The sequence below is a fragment of the Tasmannia lanceolata genome, unplaced genomic scaffold, assembly GCF_043159265.1.
Source record: "Tasmannia lanceolata isolate RefF3 unplaced genomic scaffold, GAP_Taslan_0.1 ptg000016l, whole genome shotgun sequence".
NCBI classification, from domain to species: domain Eukaryota; kingdom Viridiplantae; phylum Streptophyta; class Magnoliopsida; order Canellales; family Winteraceae; genus Tasmannia; species Tasmannia lanceolata.
The window spans coordinates 18,250,523-18,267,589 of NW_027518693.1; the positions used below are offsets into that span (position 1 = coordinate 18,250,523).

The 17,067-nt window shown below is 39.5% G+C and overlaps 1 protein-coding gene across 1 annotated transcript; it reads left to right on the plus strand.

Moving 5' to 3' along the window:
- The first annotated feature begins 596 nt into the window (after positions 1-596).
- On the plus strand, positions 597-4,261 carry LOC143847969 (uncharacterized). The gene is made up of 2 exons (XM_077356739.1): positions 597-642; positions 3,571-4,261. Exons 1-2 carry the CDS (start codon positions 597-599, stop codon positions 4,104-4,106), a joined length of 582 nt encoding a protein of 193 aa, XP_077212854.1. The 3' UTR covers positions 4,107-4,261.
- Positions 4,262-17,067: the final 12,806 nt, after the last annotated feature.

The window sequence follows — 17,067 nt, forward strand, 5'->3', positions numbered from 1 at the left end:
CCCCTCACATTAGAATGAATTACTTCAAATATAAAAGTACATATATTATTATAAGAGTTCAACAAAGATTTAGAGTGCTTCCGGAGCTTACATCTATGATACAAACAATGGTTTGAGGTTTTTTATATGCAACTTTAATAAAAGACTGAGGCACTAATTTTTCAAGGACTCTTATTGTTCGTATGAGCAAGATGATGATTCTATATTACAATGGTGGAGATGATCATGATGCAGATGCAACTTCAGCATATGACGTCAACAAAGATGCTCGAGCGGATGGATTAGATAAAGAGTAGAGGTTGCCATGACGAATACTGTTAGTGAAGAGCTTCCTCGACTGTAGATCCTTCACAGACACACAGGAGGGTGCAAAAACAAATGAAACGGGAATTTAGATGTAAATTTAGAAACAAATAACAGCGGACATTGAAAGCTAGGGATAACCTGGATATCAAGAACAAGCAAGGCTGTAAAGAAAAAGGAATGATAATGCTGCCAATATGGGCGATGGGTAGAGAAGATCCATCTTTTAGAACAACACGTGAAGACCCAAAATATGGAACTAGGAACGAAATGTTACTCGTAGCATCCGATAGATGGGGTATGACATCAAATCTATCACCCATGAAGCTTATGATGGAGGTGAGAGAGATATGTCTCACCTCTTATTATATGTGATACTCGTTGCAATGGACTGCTAATACTTTGAATCATATCAGTAATAGCATATAATGGTTGGTGTGATCACAAATATGATGATGGTGGGTGGCAGTGTAGTACGGTATGGTTGGACATATCCTAGACTCTGAGGAGGGTCCACAAACTACATGGGAAAAGCTGATGGTGATGGTGATTGTGCAGGCAAGACATTGGTAAGCCCCTCCTCATGTAGGGAAAGCGGGGTAGCTCCCAGGTTGAGGGTGTTGATACCCTGTGGATAAAACGGTTGTCCACTGTCATCTTCCTTGACCACATTCATGTCTGCACTTAGGCGATCTTTCGGCTGAATTTAGAACCGCAACTATTCCGGGTGAGGGTAATGGGTTCACTGAAGACCTAGGAGATGGGCTGAATATAGAACCGCTAATATGCCTGATGAGGGTGATGGGTTCACTGAAGACCTAGGAGATGAAAATGTGGGTTCGTTGTAGCAATAGGGTATGTAGCTTAGTGAAGGTTGGAAGCTCTTTTCTGTCTGAGAATAGACGCGGTGAAAACTTTATAGTCATATCCCAAACCAGTCAATGTTTAATAAAGTTTGTCACATTCATCTAGAGGTTGTTTGATGTCAACGAAATGGTCGAAGTGATTCTTTGTATTGAGTACCCTTGTGGCAGTTTTGAATCTCATACTTGAGCTGTAAGATCCAGGCATCTTTGAGTACAAATTCTCAAGTGCCTTCCAGAGTTCTCTTGTCGAGGTAATGTTGAGAACCTGTGCAAGAACCTCTGGAGAAAGAGGGGAACTAATCTAGCCGATGACTAGTTGATACTTGGTGTGCCGTGTTTCATTTTTTACATAATTCTCCGAGGCATTTTCCTTCTTGTCAGCTTATTCTTCTTTAGATATCTGGAGGTATTATGAGCCCCTGTAGATGGTTAAGAATGCCTCGAGAGCAATGGGAAGGATCTGTCCTTGATGGAGGAGATAATTGTGGTCACACGTTGTGAAAGGACGAGAAAAGAGACAGCAGTTGAATTAAGGTAGATGAAATTCCCATAGGGATTGATGGATGTTAGGAACTGATTTGTGAATGATCAAAGCGATGAAAGATGGAATGGGACTTTTACGTAGATGAATAGATGACTGGAAGGGTGAATTGATAAAAATAGTGCTTTAGGGTTACAAAAAATTGGATATGTTTTATATGCTTCGTAATGGGAGGGTGGGTATGGTTCGTAAAGCATGATGAGTAACTTCTCGTTCATGAAAGGAAACAGTGATAAGAGTTTATGAGCTATGCACTACGTAAAGGAAGGTTCTTATGTTTTTTCTATGTGGATCATGAAGGGATGTGATGGTTACCATTGAGATGAGAGGGAACTTGAATGGTGCTATAATACCATGTTAAAAACTATTTGCGGTATAGAGGAGAAGAAACTTGGGGTATAGAGGAGAAGAAAGGAGAAAGAACCCAATATCTAGGCTTGTTCTATTTACTCATTTATTATGAAGAGTGCCACATGATGGCTTAATATACTAAACCCTAAATAATAGAAACTACAAAGGATGCAGCTGATATAAAGTTACAAATTATGTTAGTGCCATGCGTGGTTTTAAATTTCTCCAAACTTTCTTCGAAATGACCGAAATGTTTTCATTTCCATTTCCATCGCCACAGAAGCGAAATCTCAATGATTCCTTCCACGTCATTATTTCCTCTTGAAATTTTCAAAATTCAACCGGAATGGTCAGAATGACTTAAAAATGGAAAGATGTTGTGATTTGCATTTTATTTCATTCCATTAATGTAGAGAATCATGTTTCGTAGGCATTATCGTTGAACTCACATAGAAGTAATCGTATTTTATGCATGGGATGTCAGATTGGCATGAGACTAATAATACCTTGTAACTCTGTGGTATTGACATAGAGCATTGTACTTTCTTATACTTCTTTACATTGTTCCATACATGCGACTACTCATGTCACTAGGTGTTCGATGTGATTAAGCCATTATGGATGGCTTTCTTGATTATGTGATGGTCTCTAAGTATGTATTTGTGCGTATTCTAGCATTTCCCAAAGTTTCATCTTAAAATTTCCTCATTTGCATGTGTTTCCATACGTTTCCGTAATTTTACCTGATTTCCACCGAAACTGAAATGTTTCCGTTTCCGTGCATACCGAAACCGAAATTTAAAACCTTGGTGCAAGGCTGCTAGAAAATGTTTTAACAGATCTTGGAATACACTTTGGATTTAACAGATCTTGTCCATTACTTCCTTGGATTGTCCAATGGTGTGATTAACGCAGGTAAAAAAAGAATTTTTGGTAGGTATTCTGCTTTCTTTCTTGGTGTTCGTGGAAATACATGTGTTTATCAACTTTATTATCATGGAAATACTTCAGTGCATTTTGCTTTATTCTCAACTTGTTGGGGTTAGGCTTTTTCAAGAAACTCTATAGTTTCATTTTTCATCATTTTATTCGTTGCACTTGCTTATGTTGATACTGATAGTTACAATCTTGTTACTTAGATTTTGTACTGCTATAATTTTTTTTTCTATTCAGTAATAAACTAATTATTTATATTTGATTAATGAGAAATTGCCTGGGGCGAGGGATGCCCACTATGCTTTGCATGATGGCAATGACATCTTCCGGGGTGTTTTTTCTTTTTATTTAAATATTTCAGAAAATAATTTGTTGCCTTTATCTGATGATTGTGGAACTGTTTCTTACTGTGGAATCCCGACTCAAGCAGTTTCTTGCTATTGTTGCTTGGGTATATACTGCATTTTTTTTTTGTGATCTGATCAAGGCTTCATTTCATTCAACTAAATCAAGCTGAGGTTCTTATATGTCATGATATAGAAGATTTGAATATAGTTTGCAACTGAACTGCAGGAAGTAAAGCAGAAGAGACAAAGGTTGCAGGAGACCCCTTTGCTGCGCTTGGAAAAGGTGGTGCCGTTCTCATGGTGTGCAGGACTTGTGGTAAGAAGGGTGACCACTGGACATCAAAATGTCCTTACAAGGATCTCGCCCCACAAGCCGAAGGCTTCATTGACAAACCTCCTACATCTGAAACTCCTGCCCCTGCTTCTGGCACTAGCAAGGGAACCTATGTTCCTCCCGGAATGAGAGCAGGCGCCGAGAGAACGGGGACTGAGATGAGACGGAGAAATGAAGAGAACTCGGTTCGGGTCACCAATCTTTCTGAGGATACCCGTGAGCCTGATCTTCTCGAGTTGTTCCGAACATTTGGTGCTGTGAGTCGTGTTTATGTTGCCATTGATCAGAAGACTGGCATGAGCAGGGGCTTTGGTTTTGTCAATTTTGTCAACAAGGAAGATGCAGAGCGGGCTATTAACAAGCTCAATGGCTATGGCTATGACAATCTCATTCTCAGAGTGGAGTGGGCTACACCAAGAACAAACTAAGAGGTATTTTCTCAACGAGAATTAGATTATCAGCAGGGAATTGATTGGAGGCCATCTGAATTTGCTGGTAAACTTGTTATTTGTGTTATGCTTTGAACCATATACTGTTCAGACAATATTAGTTATTCTGATTTTCTGCTGTGTTTTTTACATCATCAGCATTGTGTGAGATTTAGAAGACATGCATGTCTTTTTGGATCAGTTAGGTCATCTGTCAACTATGAAAAAATTTTCATGATAAATTAGTTTCTCTAGTGGTGAGAGTAGGGTAGTGGGAGTGGGAGAAGCAGAGGGCTACGAGATCGACTGACTGAGGAGAGGCCGAGAGAGTAAGAAAAGACTTGAAAACATTGAAACAAAAAAAAACTCTACCCAAAATATGATCAATTTTTCCTTGTGTTTTAGCCGCTTCTCATCCCACTACTCATTCTGATCCTCTCAAGTCTCTCTCACTCCTCTACTCATTCGTGCCCTCTCTCTTCTCCCACCCGCACTGCCCATCTCTCGCCACTTTGAGAAATTAATTTATCATGAAAAAAAAATCATGGTTGCCCGATATGACCTAAGTCTTCCAAATATAGGCAACCCAACTTAGGTTATGTAATTTGGCATGTAGTTTTAAGTGTTATCAACCTTTTATATAAAGTAGAAAAATGCTAAAAAAATTTGGCAGTTAGGCTCTTTCCTAAATATGGCACTATTGTATTTTGATGATCGCACTCCTCACTTTATTAAAAGTATAGTATGGCCCACACCATACGATGATCCAAACCGTCCATTAGATGGGCCACAGCCTAAATAGGTTTTGCCCCAAAAATCATTTCCATAGGTTGATCCTAACCCTCTGATCTGTAGAGGGACTAAATGTTAGAGGGGTGAACTAGATTACCTAATGCTAATCTAGGAAGGAGAAAATGAAAAAAAAAAAAAAAAAAGCACTTTACTTGCATTTGTATTTGCGAAGAGGAAGACCTCCATCCTTTCTTGAAAGTATCATGGTGTTCTAGAGACAAATGGTAAAATTCAATATGCCGATGGCATGCCTGTTTTTTTTTTTGAAATGGCATGCCTGTTCGGCATGATATATCCTATTTTGGCCTATGTTATATTGCTTTTGATGTTTTTTTCATTTTTTTTTCTTTTGCAAATTTATGAAGGGGTTCTTAATACATGAACCATCGGATTTCGAGATGAATGGCTAAGATCGTGTCAACTTCTACAGCCACTTCTAATGAACCTCAAAGGCTCAAACACATGAAGAGCTTGCCATTAATCGATATCAAAAGTAGCAATCAACGAGGGTTTTGTTAGCCATAATTGGTATTAAGATAAATCAAAAGTATCAAGCAAGACACTATTGAATATCTAAAACATATTCAAGTAGACTTAAATACTTCTTGGTAAACCTAGATCACCTAATGCAAAGATAGGAAGGGAAAAATGAAAAAAAAATAAAAAAAATTCACTTTCATTCCATTTGTATTTGAAGAGAGCAAGACTTCCATCTTAATCTTGGTGTATTGATTGAAATATCATGGTGGTCTAGAGACAAGTGGTACTTCAATATGCCGTTAATTTTTTTAATCTAGAGGATGCCGTGTCTGCTCGGCATGAGATATCCTATTTTGGCATATTTTATAGGGAAATGATTTCAGCCTCCACTCTTTTTATAAGATGCGTGATAGCATCTTATCTTTAGTATTTAGAGGGCTTGTAAATGTTTTTTGAGAACTGTGATATTTTTCTAACAGCCCTTTTTTGAGAACTGTAATATTTTTCTAATTTTTTTGCAAAATTTATTAGGGAGATGATTTTTTCGCACCCCCTATAGGATAATACGTACCACTTTTAACGTGAATTGTGGGCAGACTTCAATGCTTTTATTAATGGGTTGTTGATAGATGAACCATTGGATTTCGAGATGAACGGGTAAGATCATGTCAACTTCTAAGTTCTAATGAACCCTAAACACATGAAGAGCTTGCTGGCGATCGAAATCTCTTGTTACAAAGCGGGTTTTGTTGGCCATAATTGGTATTAAGATAAATCAAAAGTATCAACCAAGACACTATTGAATATCTAACATATTCATGGAGACTTGAATACTTGTTGGTAAACCTCGATTACCTAATGCTAATATAGGAAGGGGAAAATGAAAAAAAAAAAATCACTTTACTTCCATTTGTATTTGAGAAGAGGAAGACTTCCATCCTTGGTGAATTGATTGAAATATCATGGTGTTCTAGAGACAAATGGCAAAATTCAATATCTTGGTGAATTGATTGAAATATTTCCTATCTTGGCCCATGCTATATTGCTTTTAATGTTTTTTTTTTTCATTTTTTTTCTTTGCAAATTTATTAACGGGTTCTTAATACATGAACCATTGGATTTAGAGATGAATGGCTAAGATCATGTCAACTTCTACAGCAACTTCTAATGAACCCTAAACACATGAAGAGCTTGCCATCGATCGAAATCTCCTGGCGCAAAGCGGGTTTTGTTAGCCATAATCGGTATTAAGATAAATCAAAAGTATCAATCAAGACACTATTGAATATCTAAAACATATTCAAGGAGACTTGAGTCCTTGTTGGTAAATCTAGATTACCTAATGCTAATATAAGAAGGGGAAAATGAAAACGAAAAATGAAAAAATCACTTTCCTTTCATTTGTATTTGAGAAGTGGAAGACTTCCATCCTTATCATGTTGAATTGATTGAAATATCATGGTGTTCTACAGACAAGTGGCACTTGAATCTGTCGTTGATTTTTTATTCTTAAGTAGGGGTGCAACTGGGGTCTACTTTTCGGAATTCGGGTTGATCTTTTACCTTAAAATTGGGTCGGGTTTGGTTAATTCCAATTCATTTTTTACCAAAAGCTCAACCTTACCCGACCCAAGTTGCACCCCTAATCTTAAGGATGGAGTGTGTCCACTTTTCGGAATTCGGTTTGAGCTTTTACCTTAAAACTGGGTCGGGTTCGGGTTGGGGTTGATTCTAATTCATTTTAGAATCATGTGACTTGAATCATCTCACTTATTATATAGGAGACGAGAAATGAGTCATGTGACTTGAATCTCTTATTTCACCAATTTGTGTGGGATACACGTGCTGAAGGTGTCGGATAGAAGTCTCCAAGAGAATACAGAGATCAGTATGCATTTTCATAGGCCCCCAACTGATCAGATAAAGAGCATAATGAACTAAATGAGGGGATGGAATGAATTGACTAAAAACATGCACTGCACAAGTGGTTTAGGTTGAGAAATAGATAAAAAAGACTCCAACTAACTGTTGATGGAGAGTTGAATCTAGTGTTTGGCATCTGTATTTTGGATCTTAATACTAAGCTCGATAGGTATCTGTACTCTGGACAATCTTGTATCCGTGATTCACTCGTGACTGGTAAGGTTCACACAAATCCAGTTGAACTGACTGCTGTTCTGAACATCTCAGACCAAGCTTGAGGTGCTTGTTCATATCCAATTTGGTCTCAGAGCTAGCGCTCAGGTAACAATGGATAATCCATGTTTACTTCTGGTAAGGATAAAGGGGGTGTACGTGGACTGTTTTCTTCTTCAATGCCGACTGCATATTTTTAACGCAGCCCGAGTAACAAAATTGGAAGCAAAAGCCCTTATTCTGCATGCTTATTAACTCTATCAAATTTCATATACACCCCCAGAAATCAACAATGAGAAAAAATGACAGGAAGAAGCCATGTAGTTGTAATGGGCATTGTACCCTCTCAAAAATTTAGGTACATCATATTTCTGTAGCCTTTTTCTTGGTTCCTTTATTTTGCTGTCTTCCTATGTTGCTCCATTTGGTTCGGTTGTTGCTAACATTACAAATTTTTTACTTTTCACAAATGGGAAATATAATACTGAAAAAATAGGGTTTACTTTGTCTTTGGGGGACACAACGCTTTTTCCATTACTTGTGTAGTATAATTATACATTTGTAAATTCAAGAGAAGCCAAGGAATTCGAGTTATTCAATAAGCTAACATGTTATCTCTTTGCATAGTAGTGTGCTGTTTCAACTTCGAAAAAAAAGTAGCGTGCTGTTTCAATAAATGCTGATACTACACTTGTATTTGTGCCCATTTTAAGACTTGCAATTCAGCCATTGTTCTCGGTGCTAAACTTTAGTGATAGTGTTTCTAGAAATGACAGGGATATCTTTGATCACCTGACACATGTCCACTTCATCCTAGGTTACAATTTTGTATTTAGCTTTAAAATTCAGTTTGTGTGGTTGAAGTGGATGTTTATGCTGAGGTTCTTAATTAACTTAAATTCCCACAAATTTTCTCTTTTTTTTCTTTTAAAAGGATTTTACTTTTTCCTATGAAACTTTAATCTCATTCACAATACATAACGAAGTCGACTTAATTCTTAGTATAAAGTCCTTGTTCTTTGGATCTTAGTGAGAACTTTTAGACGCTGATTTTATGCTTTTCATCAGGTAGCAGTTGATGGCAACTCATACCATCGGCCTTGTTTCAAATGTACCCACGGGGGCTGCGTAATCAGCCCATCAAACTATGTGGCACACGAGGTTAGACTCTACTGCAAACACCATCACATATAGCTCTTCAAGGAGAAGGGAAATTTCACCAGCTTAGCAAACATGAGCATGTTAAAGGGGTGACTGAGAACACAGTGTTCGAGTGATCAAGTCTTCTATATTTGTCTCTCGAGTGGTCCCGTCTGTCTTTCCCGTTCTTCGGAGGTCATCGGCAGATACAGCGGCATAGTATCTCACATCTAGCATAAGTTGGAGGTAACTGTGAAAGTATATAAGTGAAGTTTGGACTGTCTGTTTTCATATATATTAGGATATATGCACTTCAAAACCAGACCTATCACTTTGTAGCCGGTTTTTTTTAGATGTGAGAGTTGAATGAATAATAGGAGAGGTGCAGTGTTACAATAAGCAGTTTTAAGCTAAGGCCTTGTGTAGGCTTTGAATTTGTTGTCTGCAGGTTGGGAGGAGCTGTGATTTGGTGTTTGATAGATGGTGGTGTATTTGTTGTGTGTAGACAGGGAGCTTAGTGTTTCTATAGTATTGTTGGATGATTAATCATGCCCACTCTGTAATAATAGTGCTCTTAGTAACCCTTTTTTTATGTTGTTTATTTGCTTAGTAGTATTTCTAATACTGGAAAATGCTAGCATGGAGTACATTCCACATCCTCGTAACCATCCCGATCAGTTGGCAAAATCCAAATCACCCTAAAAAATTGCTTAAAGTTTACTGCTCCAGCGGGCAATAAATATTGGGTAACCTGATATTTACTGGAACTTTACAAGCTAAAGGTGTGTGCCAAGAAGAGTAAGGACCACTATGACGGACTTATGCACAAGTGCCAAGACAGTACAGGAAAAAATATCAGGAGCTGAAGACAAGCACAATGATACAAATATATCTGTTCTGAGAAATGATATGGTGAATGGGCGTATGAACTCATACTCATCATCACACCCTTGATATTTGATCCAACAACAGCACACTTTTTAAGGTGCTGCTGTTGGATCTAATATCAAGGGTGGTACTTCTGTCCTACACAAATAAGAGATAGTAATCCCATCCATCATATAATTTATCCTATTCTATTTACCCATCCAAACTATTTCTACAAATCCTTGGATGGGTAAATAGAATATTGTTCGGTTTCCATGTATGGCAATAATTTCCCTGGATATTGTTCGGTTCTCATATTTATGTTAGTGCCGTCTTTCGCTCGTATTTGTATACATCTTACTAGGGGTGGACATGGTATGGTTCGATTCAGTTCTTCTAGTGTATACCCCAGAACTGAACCATATATAATCGGTTCCTAGAAATTGGAACTAGAACCGCACCATTTATCTTTGGAACCGAACCAACTAGAACTGAACTCGATTGGTTCAGTTCTGGGTTTATCACCTTTGACCAAATGCAGATATTTTGCCTAATCTTAAATTTTTCCTAATCTTCTCGATAGAGAAAATTTTCGTGTGGTTTTCTACTTTCTAAAAGGGCAAATAAATACGTTACAGGGGTGAATTTATCCTCAAGCATAAGTAAACCATTCTCACAGAACCGTTATGAGGGGAACCGTTATGAGGGGGGTGATTTTATCCATTAGAGGGCGCATCATGCTCGGTTCTTGGTTCAGTTCTCAGTTCTACGAACCCAAACCCAGAACTGAACCATATATAATCGGTTCCTAAACATCTGAACAGGAACCGAATAATTTAAAATTGGAATCGAACCGGGTTGGACCCGAACCATGTCCACCCCTATATCTTACAATGTATCGGCAATTCCGAGGTCCTTTTCTAATCTTACGGATGGTATCTATGTTTGGTAAGGGATCCGGATTACGTTTATCGCTTCTACAAGATCAACGGTGTGGATTGTGCACACATCTCATGTGGGATGCATGAGACCTTCTATTCTTTTACAAGATTAACGGTGATCGTCATTGTCATTGTCACAAACTGAAACCTTCTATTCTTCTCCTAACCCCTCTTTTCAAACCCTAGTGTAGACACCCTATTTTGACCGGACCCTAAAGTCCCCAAAATCAAATAAGAACTTGAAAAATCGAATAAAATTCCCAAATTCCGAGTCCCAAAATATCCCGAAATTAATCTCAAAAATTCCTGAAGGATTGGGCCCAAAATGAGAAGAAGGCTCGAGTTTTGGGCATCTTGTTGTGCGCATTTGTGGGTACAAATTCCCCCCAGGAGATTGTTAGTGTTCTCAGGGATACCCCTGCAAAATTTCATGGCAATCGGGCGAAAAATGTAAAGTAAGACAGGCGAAGTTTGTGCAATAATCACAACTGGGTTGTGTTAGGGTATGAATTATCAAGGCTTCGTTGTGTAGATATCACCCTCCTTTTTCTATAAAAGACAAGAGATTTTGTTGAGTGAAAAGGTGATTTGCCATCTTTAGAAGGGTGATGTTGTAATTCTAATATTACTTAAGGTGTAAGCAATCTTTATTGGCCTTTGGATCGAATTAGAGGGTTAAGAAAATTTCCGCCTTATTTTCTACCTGGACCCCCCCTTTTATAGGTTAAAAAGAGTAGTCAAATATATTAAGAGGGGCTGTTCCAGGGCAGAAAAGGGGGTGGAATATATCACCTCTCTTTCGAATATAAGGCTCGGCTAGGGCTTCTCAAAGGAGGGAGGTTCATTTTTTGCAAAAAAAAAAGAAACACAGAAAATAGAGAGAAGGAGAACGAGGGAGAAGGAGCCGCTGGCCATTCTTCCTTTCTCCGGCACCCCCTCATCAACCACCATTAGCCATCCAAACCTCTTCATCTTCTCCAAACCCAGCCACCACAACCTCTGCAAATCCGACATCTTCATCTTCTCCGACCACCATTTTCCACAAAATCAGGCGAACCCCTTTAACTCCCAATCCGACCGACCAAGGTCTCCATTAATTCCGGCCGGACCACCACCTTTCTCAAACCCTCTGTGGATTTTCTTCCCCCCCTTTCTCAGCCACCATCCCTATTTCCTCCATAGAATCCCCATCTTTGTTAAACCCATTTCATTTCTTCCTCTTCCCTCACCAGATCCCATCCACCACCATCCTCTCCTCCATTTTCACCCTTTTTTTTACCCCTTTAAACATCAATCCGACCAAGCCACAATCCATTCCATTTGAACTACGACTTCCACCCCATCTCTGCAACTTCCTACCTCCGACCCCCTCTCCGGCCAGCCGCCCACCGGAATCCGAGCCACCATCTCCCCCGTTCTATCCCCTCTATTTTCCACCTCCAAACCCCTCTCCACCCCCATACGAACCCCGTCTCTACCCAAAACCCGTTTCAAGACCCACATCTGTGGAACCCTTTTTCAAAACCTCCGGCCACTCCTCCTCCGGCCGGTCTTTGCCCTCCATTGCCGCTCGACCTAACCTTCATTCCACTCAAAACCATCACCATCAGCCGCCGTAACCCATATTCACCTCGCCCACCGTCCTCGGGATCAGGGTTCACAGGCTGGCGACTCTGCTGGGGAGTTCTTGAAACATTGCCTAACTCTGTAAAAATGCCATTTTAATTAATTTTGAAGAAATTTGGGTCGATACCAAGTTAAATGGGAACATTATCGTTAGAAATCCAGGGGCACCAAGTAGGTGCGTAAATAAAACGAGGGATTCACACACTGCACATCACACATTGTCATATTCTTTAATTTCTTTCTTTGTTTTCATTATTGGCCCCAGGGAATAGATACGACACGTACCAGATGGGAAATCATGACCTTGAGGGAACCGTTGTATCTATTTCCAAGCTATGCGCCGGAGCAACAGCCGTAAACACTGGGTGTGCTGGTGTTCTACAGCAGCCGATGAGCGGTGAACATACTCTGTATAATGCTGGGTGTGCTGGAGTTATACGTCAAGGGTATGGTCATATGCATAGTACCCTGCAGATATGCCTGGGCCCTACTTCCATTTCATTATATTATGTATATGTTAGTTGTCCCTTTAGAACCAAAATTAGGGAACCCTTGCTAGGACACTATATATATATATATATATATATATATATATATACTCATATAGGACGAACATGTGCGACTGGCATGTGTGAGCCAAGGATAGAAGTCAATCTACCCTTGTAGTGTAGAAGGGTAAATCACACCGTGATTACCCGCCGCGCTGTCTAGTTCACTCACAGACAATTTTGAGTCAAGACATCCTTGACTCCGCTAGGTTAGACTAGGGATGATGCCCCTGGTTAGGATATATGTATATCTGTATATATATATATATATATATATATATATATATACATATTTGTTATTATATTAGGGTTTACTTCCTAGTTAAGTTTCCCTTCATAATCTAATCAATTATTCCTCTTTATCCATTTTGTGGATTATCATCAGATGCTTGGCTCTTTTAGCCATGATCTATCTCCCATGAGCTTGATCATTGGATTGATCCTGATCAGATGTACTCCGCATGTCGATTATGAGTCTATCTTGCCATTATCATTACCGGAGTGTGTGTTCTTGTTGAGAGCCCTGCTTTATCTTGACAATGACGGCATACTCTTCATGTTTAATTGCTGAGACCCTCCTAGTATAGCTGTCATGCTGTCGATTTTTTTCAGAACCCTTGAGCATAATCATTATCCTTTTGGGTTCGTTGACAAACCATATGCTTACCTTACCACATCTCCTAGTATAGCCGTTATGTTGCCGAATTTTCTCCAAATACCTTGAGTGTGGTCATCATCATTTTAGGCTTGTTGACAAACCATGTACTTGCCGTACCACATCTTCATGTACAGCTGTTATGCTGCCGGATTTTATCCAAGGGAATGATGTGTTTATGCTACCTTTTGTTTCAACTTGCACATTACATTGTCATGCGATTAATTCTCATTGAGCCTAGTGTTTATGGTGTCCATGACAGGAGTCTTAGTCACTCGTCTACCATCAACCCCAAAAGAGCTTTCATCTCTGAACTCGCTTGGTCTAGCTAGTCCGTTGTACCTATTTCCTCTCACATTGTCCAGATGACTGAGTATATTGAAAGTCTCGTCTTGACAGAAATGAGAGAGATGATGATGATATCCATGATCTGATAGACAGAGATCCCCTCATTCTTCTTGAACTCAAATGCTTCCGAGAACCCGCACCTAACCGTGTTGCACCTCTTTCACCCACCAAGGGAACCATTTCACCCATTCAACCCTTCATATATCTTACCACGTTTACCTGTACCACCCTGGGGCTGTGAAGTAGATTGATTGCAAAGGGAAAAGGGAATAGGTCAGAGCTTGAACTTCAGGAGATATCACCACGCCAAAGAAAATCCCACCAATGCCGATGGATCAGTTTGAGCCAAGTTGATAGGACGTTATAGGATTGCCCCTTCTGAGATTCTAACTCCAGGGTCGATCTCTCCAATCATTATCATCATTAAGGAAGGCACGTTGCCCTTGAACTTTCAGCGCCAATCCGTTGCCTTCGATGAAGGGTCTCATCTTTGAAATTTGCTTTGAAGTGTGTATACCAACCCTCCTGTCAAAGTTGGTAAGTCTAACCAGGTCAATATCAATTCTAAGTATGTTGTGTTTATTGGTCTCTCTCATTGTGAGCCAATGTCCAGTCTTTTGTTGAATTTGATGGAGAGCCTATCGTGGCGCGTCAAAAATCATTGTATGTACTTCAAACATTCAATGCAATGAACATCTATGCCAGTGTTGTCAATATTCTTTTATATGTTCCCTCTGGGATCTATTGTTAATAAACAGGTTAAGACACCCTCCTCGGACGAGGATGCCGATGAAATTCTCCTCGAGATTTGACAGATGATCAAACGAGAGGAAGAGTGTCGAGCAAAGCCACTTGAAGATGAAATCGATACCGTGGATAGTGATATCGAAATCCGAAACTCGGGAAATAAGGATTGACAAAATTTTATCTCCCGAAGAGCGCAAAGAATCAATAAACCTATTTAGAGGGTTTAAAGAAGTGTTGCTTGGTCCTATGAGGATAAACCGGAAGCGTGCCTTGGCACTGTTCAACGTAAGTCACCCTCAGCTTCAGACATCAGGTCGAAAAAGCAAAAATTTCAAACGAAGAATACCAGACATCAAGTGAAGTTAATGAAAAATTGAGAGAAGACTTTCGGACAACAAAGTCATGAGCATAGAACATGAACCCCAAAAAAGAATACTCGGGCTATACATTCCGATGGAATTTCAAGTTAAAGTAATCAAAGAGTCGGGGCATTCCCGCATTTCAAGTAAAAAAAGAAGAAGAATGAACAAAGAAAAAAAAAGATAGAATCCAGAGAAGAAAGGAGAAGGGAACATGCCCCACATCAACTCCTAAAGAACGTCAGAATCGCAGGAAGCGGAGTCGATAAATAGATTGAAATTTTCAAAATCATCTTCAGCATTCAGAGAAGACCCAGAGTCGTAGAATCCCGAATATTAGTGCAAGATCCCAAAGACAAAGTGGGAATTCAATCAGTTTAGCTTGCACAGTGCAGGTGAAGTCTTGCCAGGAAATGTCGCGAGACTCCTCAAAAAAAAGAATAGAAAGAGAAAAAGTTCAAAGTCATTGAACCTAACTATTCAAGAAGCTTGTATGCCAAAACATCAGAAGGCCATCCTTGGACGCCTGAGCCTTAAACGCCAAAAATCCCAAGTTTGAAAAATCTTTTTACAAGCACCTTCGAGCCTCAACAAAATCAAACATTCTTTTCAAACCCCCACAAACCAGTGGCATTTCGTTCCGAATTACGTCTGACCTGATCCCTTTCTACAGGGTACGTAGGCGACCTGATCAATTCAGGTTCGGTCAACCATTAGAATAAAAGTCAAATTATTCCCTTTCAACCTTTGAGCTTAAAGCCAAATCATTATGTTCCAAATCCCAGCAAACTACGTGAACCTGATCCTTCATTGTTGGAGTACTTAGGCAACCTAGCCAATCCAGGTTCGGTTGAAACTTTGAAATCCAAAAAGAAATATCCAACCCATTTGAACCCAAGCCCACCTAGAAAGTCCTTCTGGTGAATAAGCCAAATCATTATGTTCCAAATACCGCCTTGTTGATCTGTCAAGAGGCCGTTTTCTCAGATCCTCGAATGGCTTGATTATGAGGATGGTCTAGTCATTCCGCTTTGTTGATCTGTTCAGAAGCCGTCTTCTCAGATCCTGGAATTGCTCGATTATGATGATGGTCTAGTTATTTCGCTTTGTTGATCTGTTAAGAAGCCGTCTTCTCAGATCCTGAAATTGCTTGATCATGATGATGGTCTAAGTCATCCCCCTTTGTTGATCTGTTAAGAAGCCGTCTTCTCAGATCCTGGAATTGTTTGCTCATGATGATGGTCTAATTATTCCGCTCTGTAATCTTCTAAAACCCTGAGTGGCTTAATTAGAGGCCGTCTAATCATTCCATTGTGCAACCTATGAGATACTGTCTCACAAAAATGTCTTTTGAGAGTCTGTCTCATTATCCCATCGAGAGTTTGTCTCGTCCTTCAGTTGAGAGTCTGTCTCACTATCTCCCTGAGAGTCTGTCTCACCATCCGTTGAGAGTCTGTCTCAATATTTCAGCATCTCAGTTTTCTTTACGAGAATCCGTCTCGTCAATTCATCTTATCATTTCTTTCTTGATTGATCCGATGAGAATCTGTCTCGTCAGTCCATCTTATTCGCCCCTTACATCCCTTTTATTTGAAGCCTTGGGCCAGTCAAAATGTGTTGTCTATTCGGCTTTGGCTTTCGCGCGACAAGCACACTCTGCCAAAGAGAGGCATCTGTAGACACCCCATTTTGACCGGACCATAAAGTCCCCAAAATCAAATAAGAACTTGAAAAATCGAATAAAATTCCCAAATTCCGAGTCCCAAAATATCCCAAAATTAATCTCAAAAATTCCTGAAGGACTGGGCCCAAAATGAGAAGAAGGCTCGAGTTTTGGGCATCTTGTTGTGCGCATTTGTGGGTACAAATTCCCCTCAGGAGATTGCTAGTGTTCTCAGGGATACCCCTGCAAAATTTCATGGCAATCAGGCGAAAAATGTAAAGTAAGACAGGCGAAGTTTGTGCAATAATCAAAACTGGATTGTGTTAAGGTATGAATTATCAAGGCTTCGTTGTGTAGATATCACCCTCATTTTTCTATAAAAGGTAAGAGATTTTGTTGAGTGAAAAGGTGATTTTCCATGTTTAGAAGGGTGATGTTGTAATTCTAATATTAATTAAGGTGTAAGCAATCTTTATTGGCCTTTGGATCGAATTAGAGGGTTAAGATCATCTGAAGAGAAGAAAATTTCCGTCTTGTTTTCTACCTGGACCTTTTATAGGTTAAAAAGAGTAGTCAAATATATTAAGGAGGGGCTGTTCCAGGGCAGAAAAGGGGGTGGAATATATCACCTCTCCTTTGAATATAAGGCTCGGCTAGGG

Coding starts and splice junctions, on each gene's coding strand:
- LOC143847969 (XM_077356739.1), top strand. CDS start 597: ATGGGGTATGACATCAAATCTATCACCCATGAAGCTTATGATGGAG. Junction 643..3,570: donor CCATGAAGCTTATGATGGAG/GTGAGAGAGATA, acceptor ACTGAACTGCAG/GAAGTAAAGCAGAAGAGACA.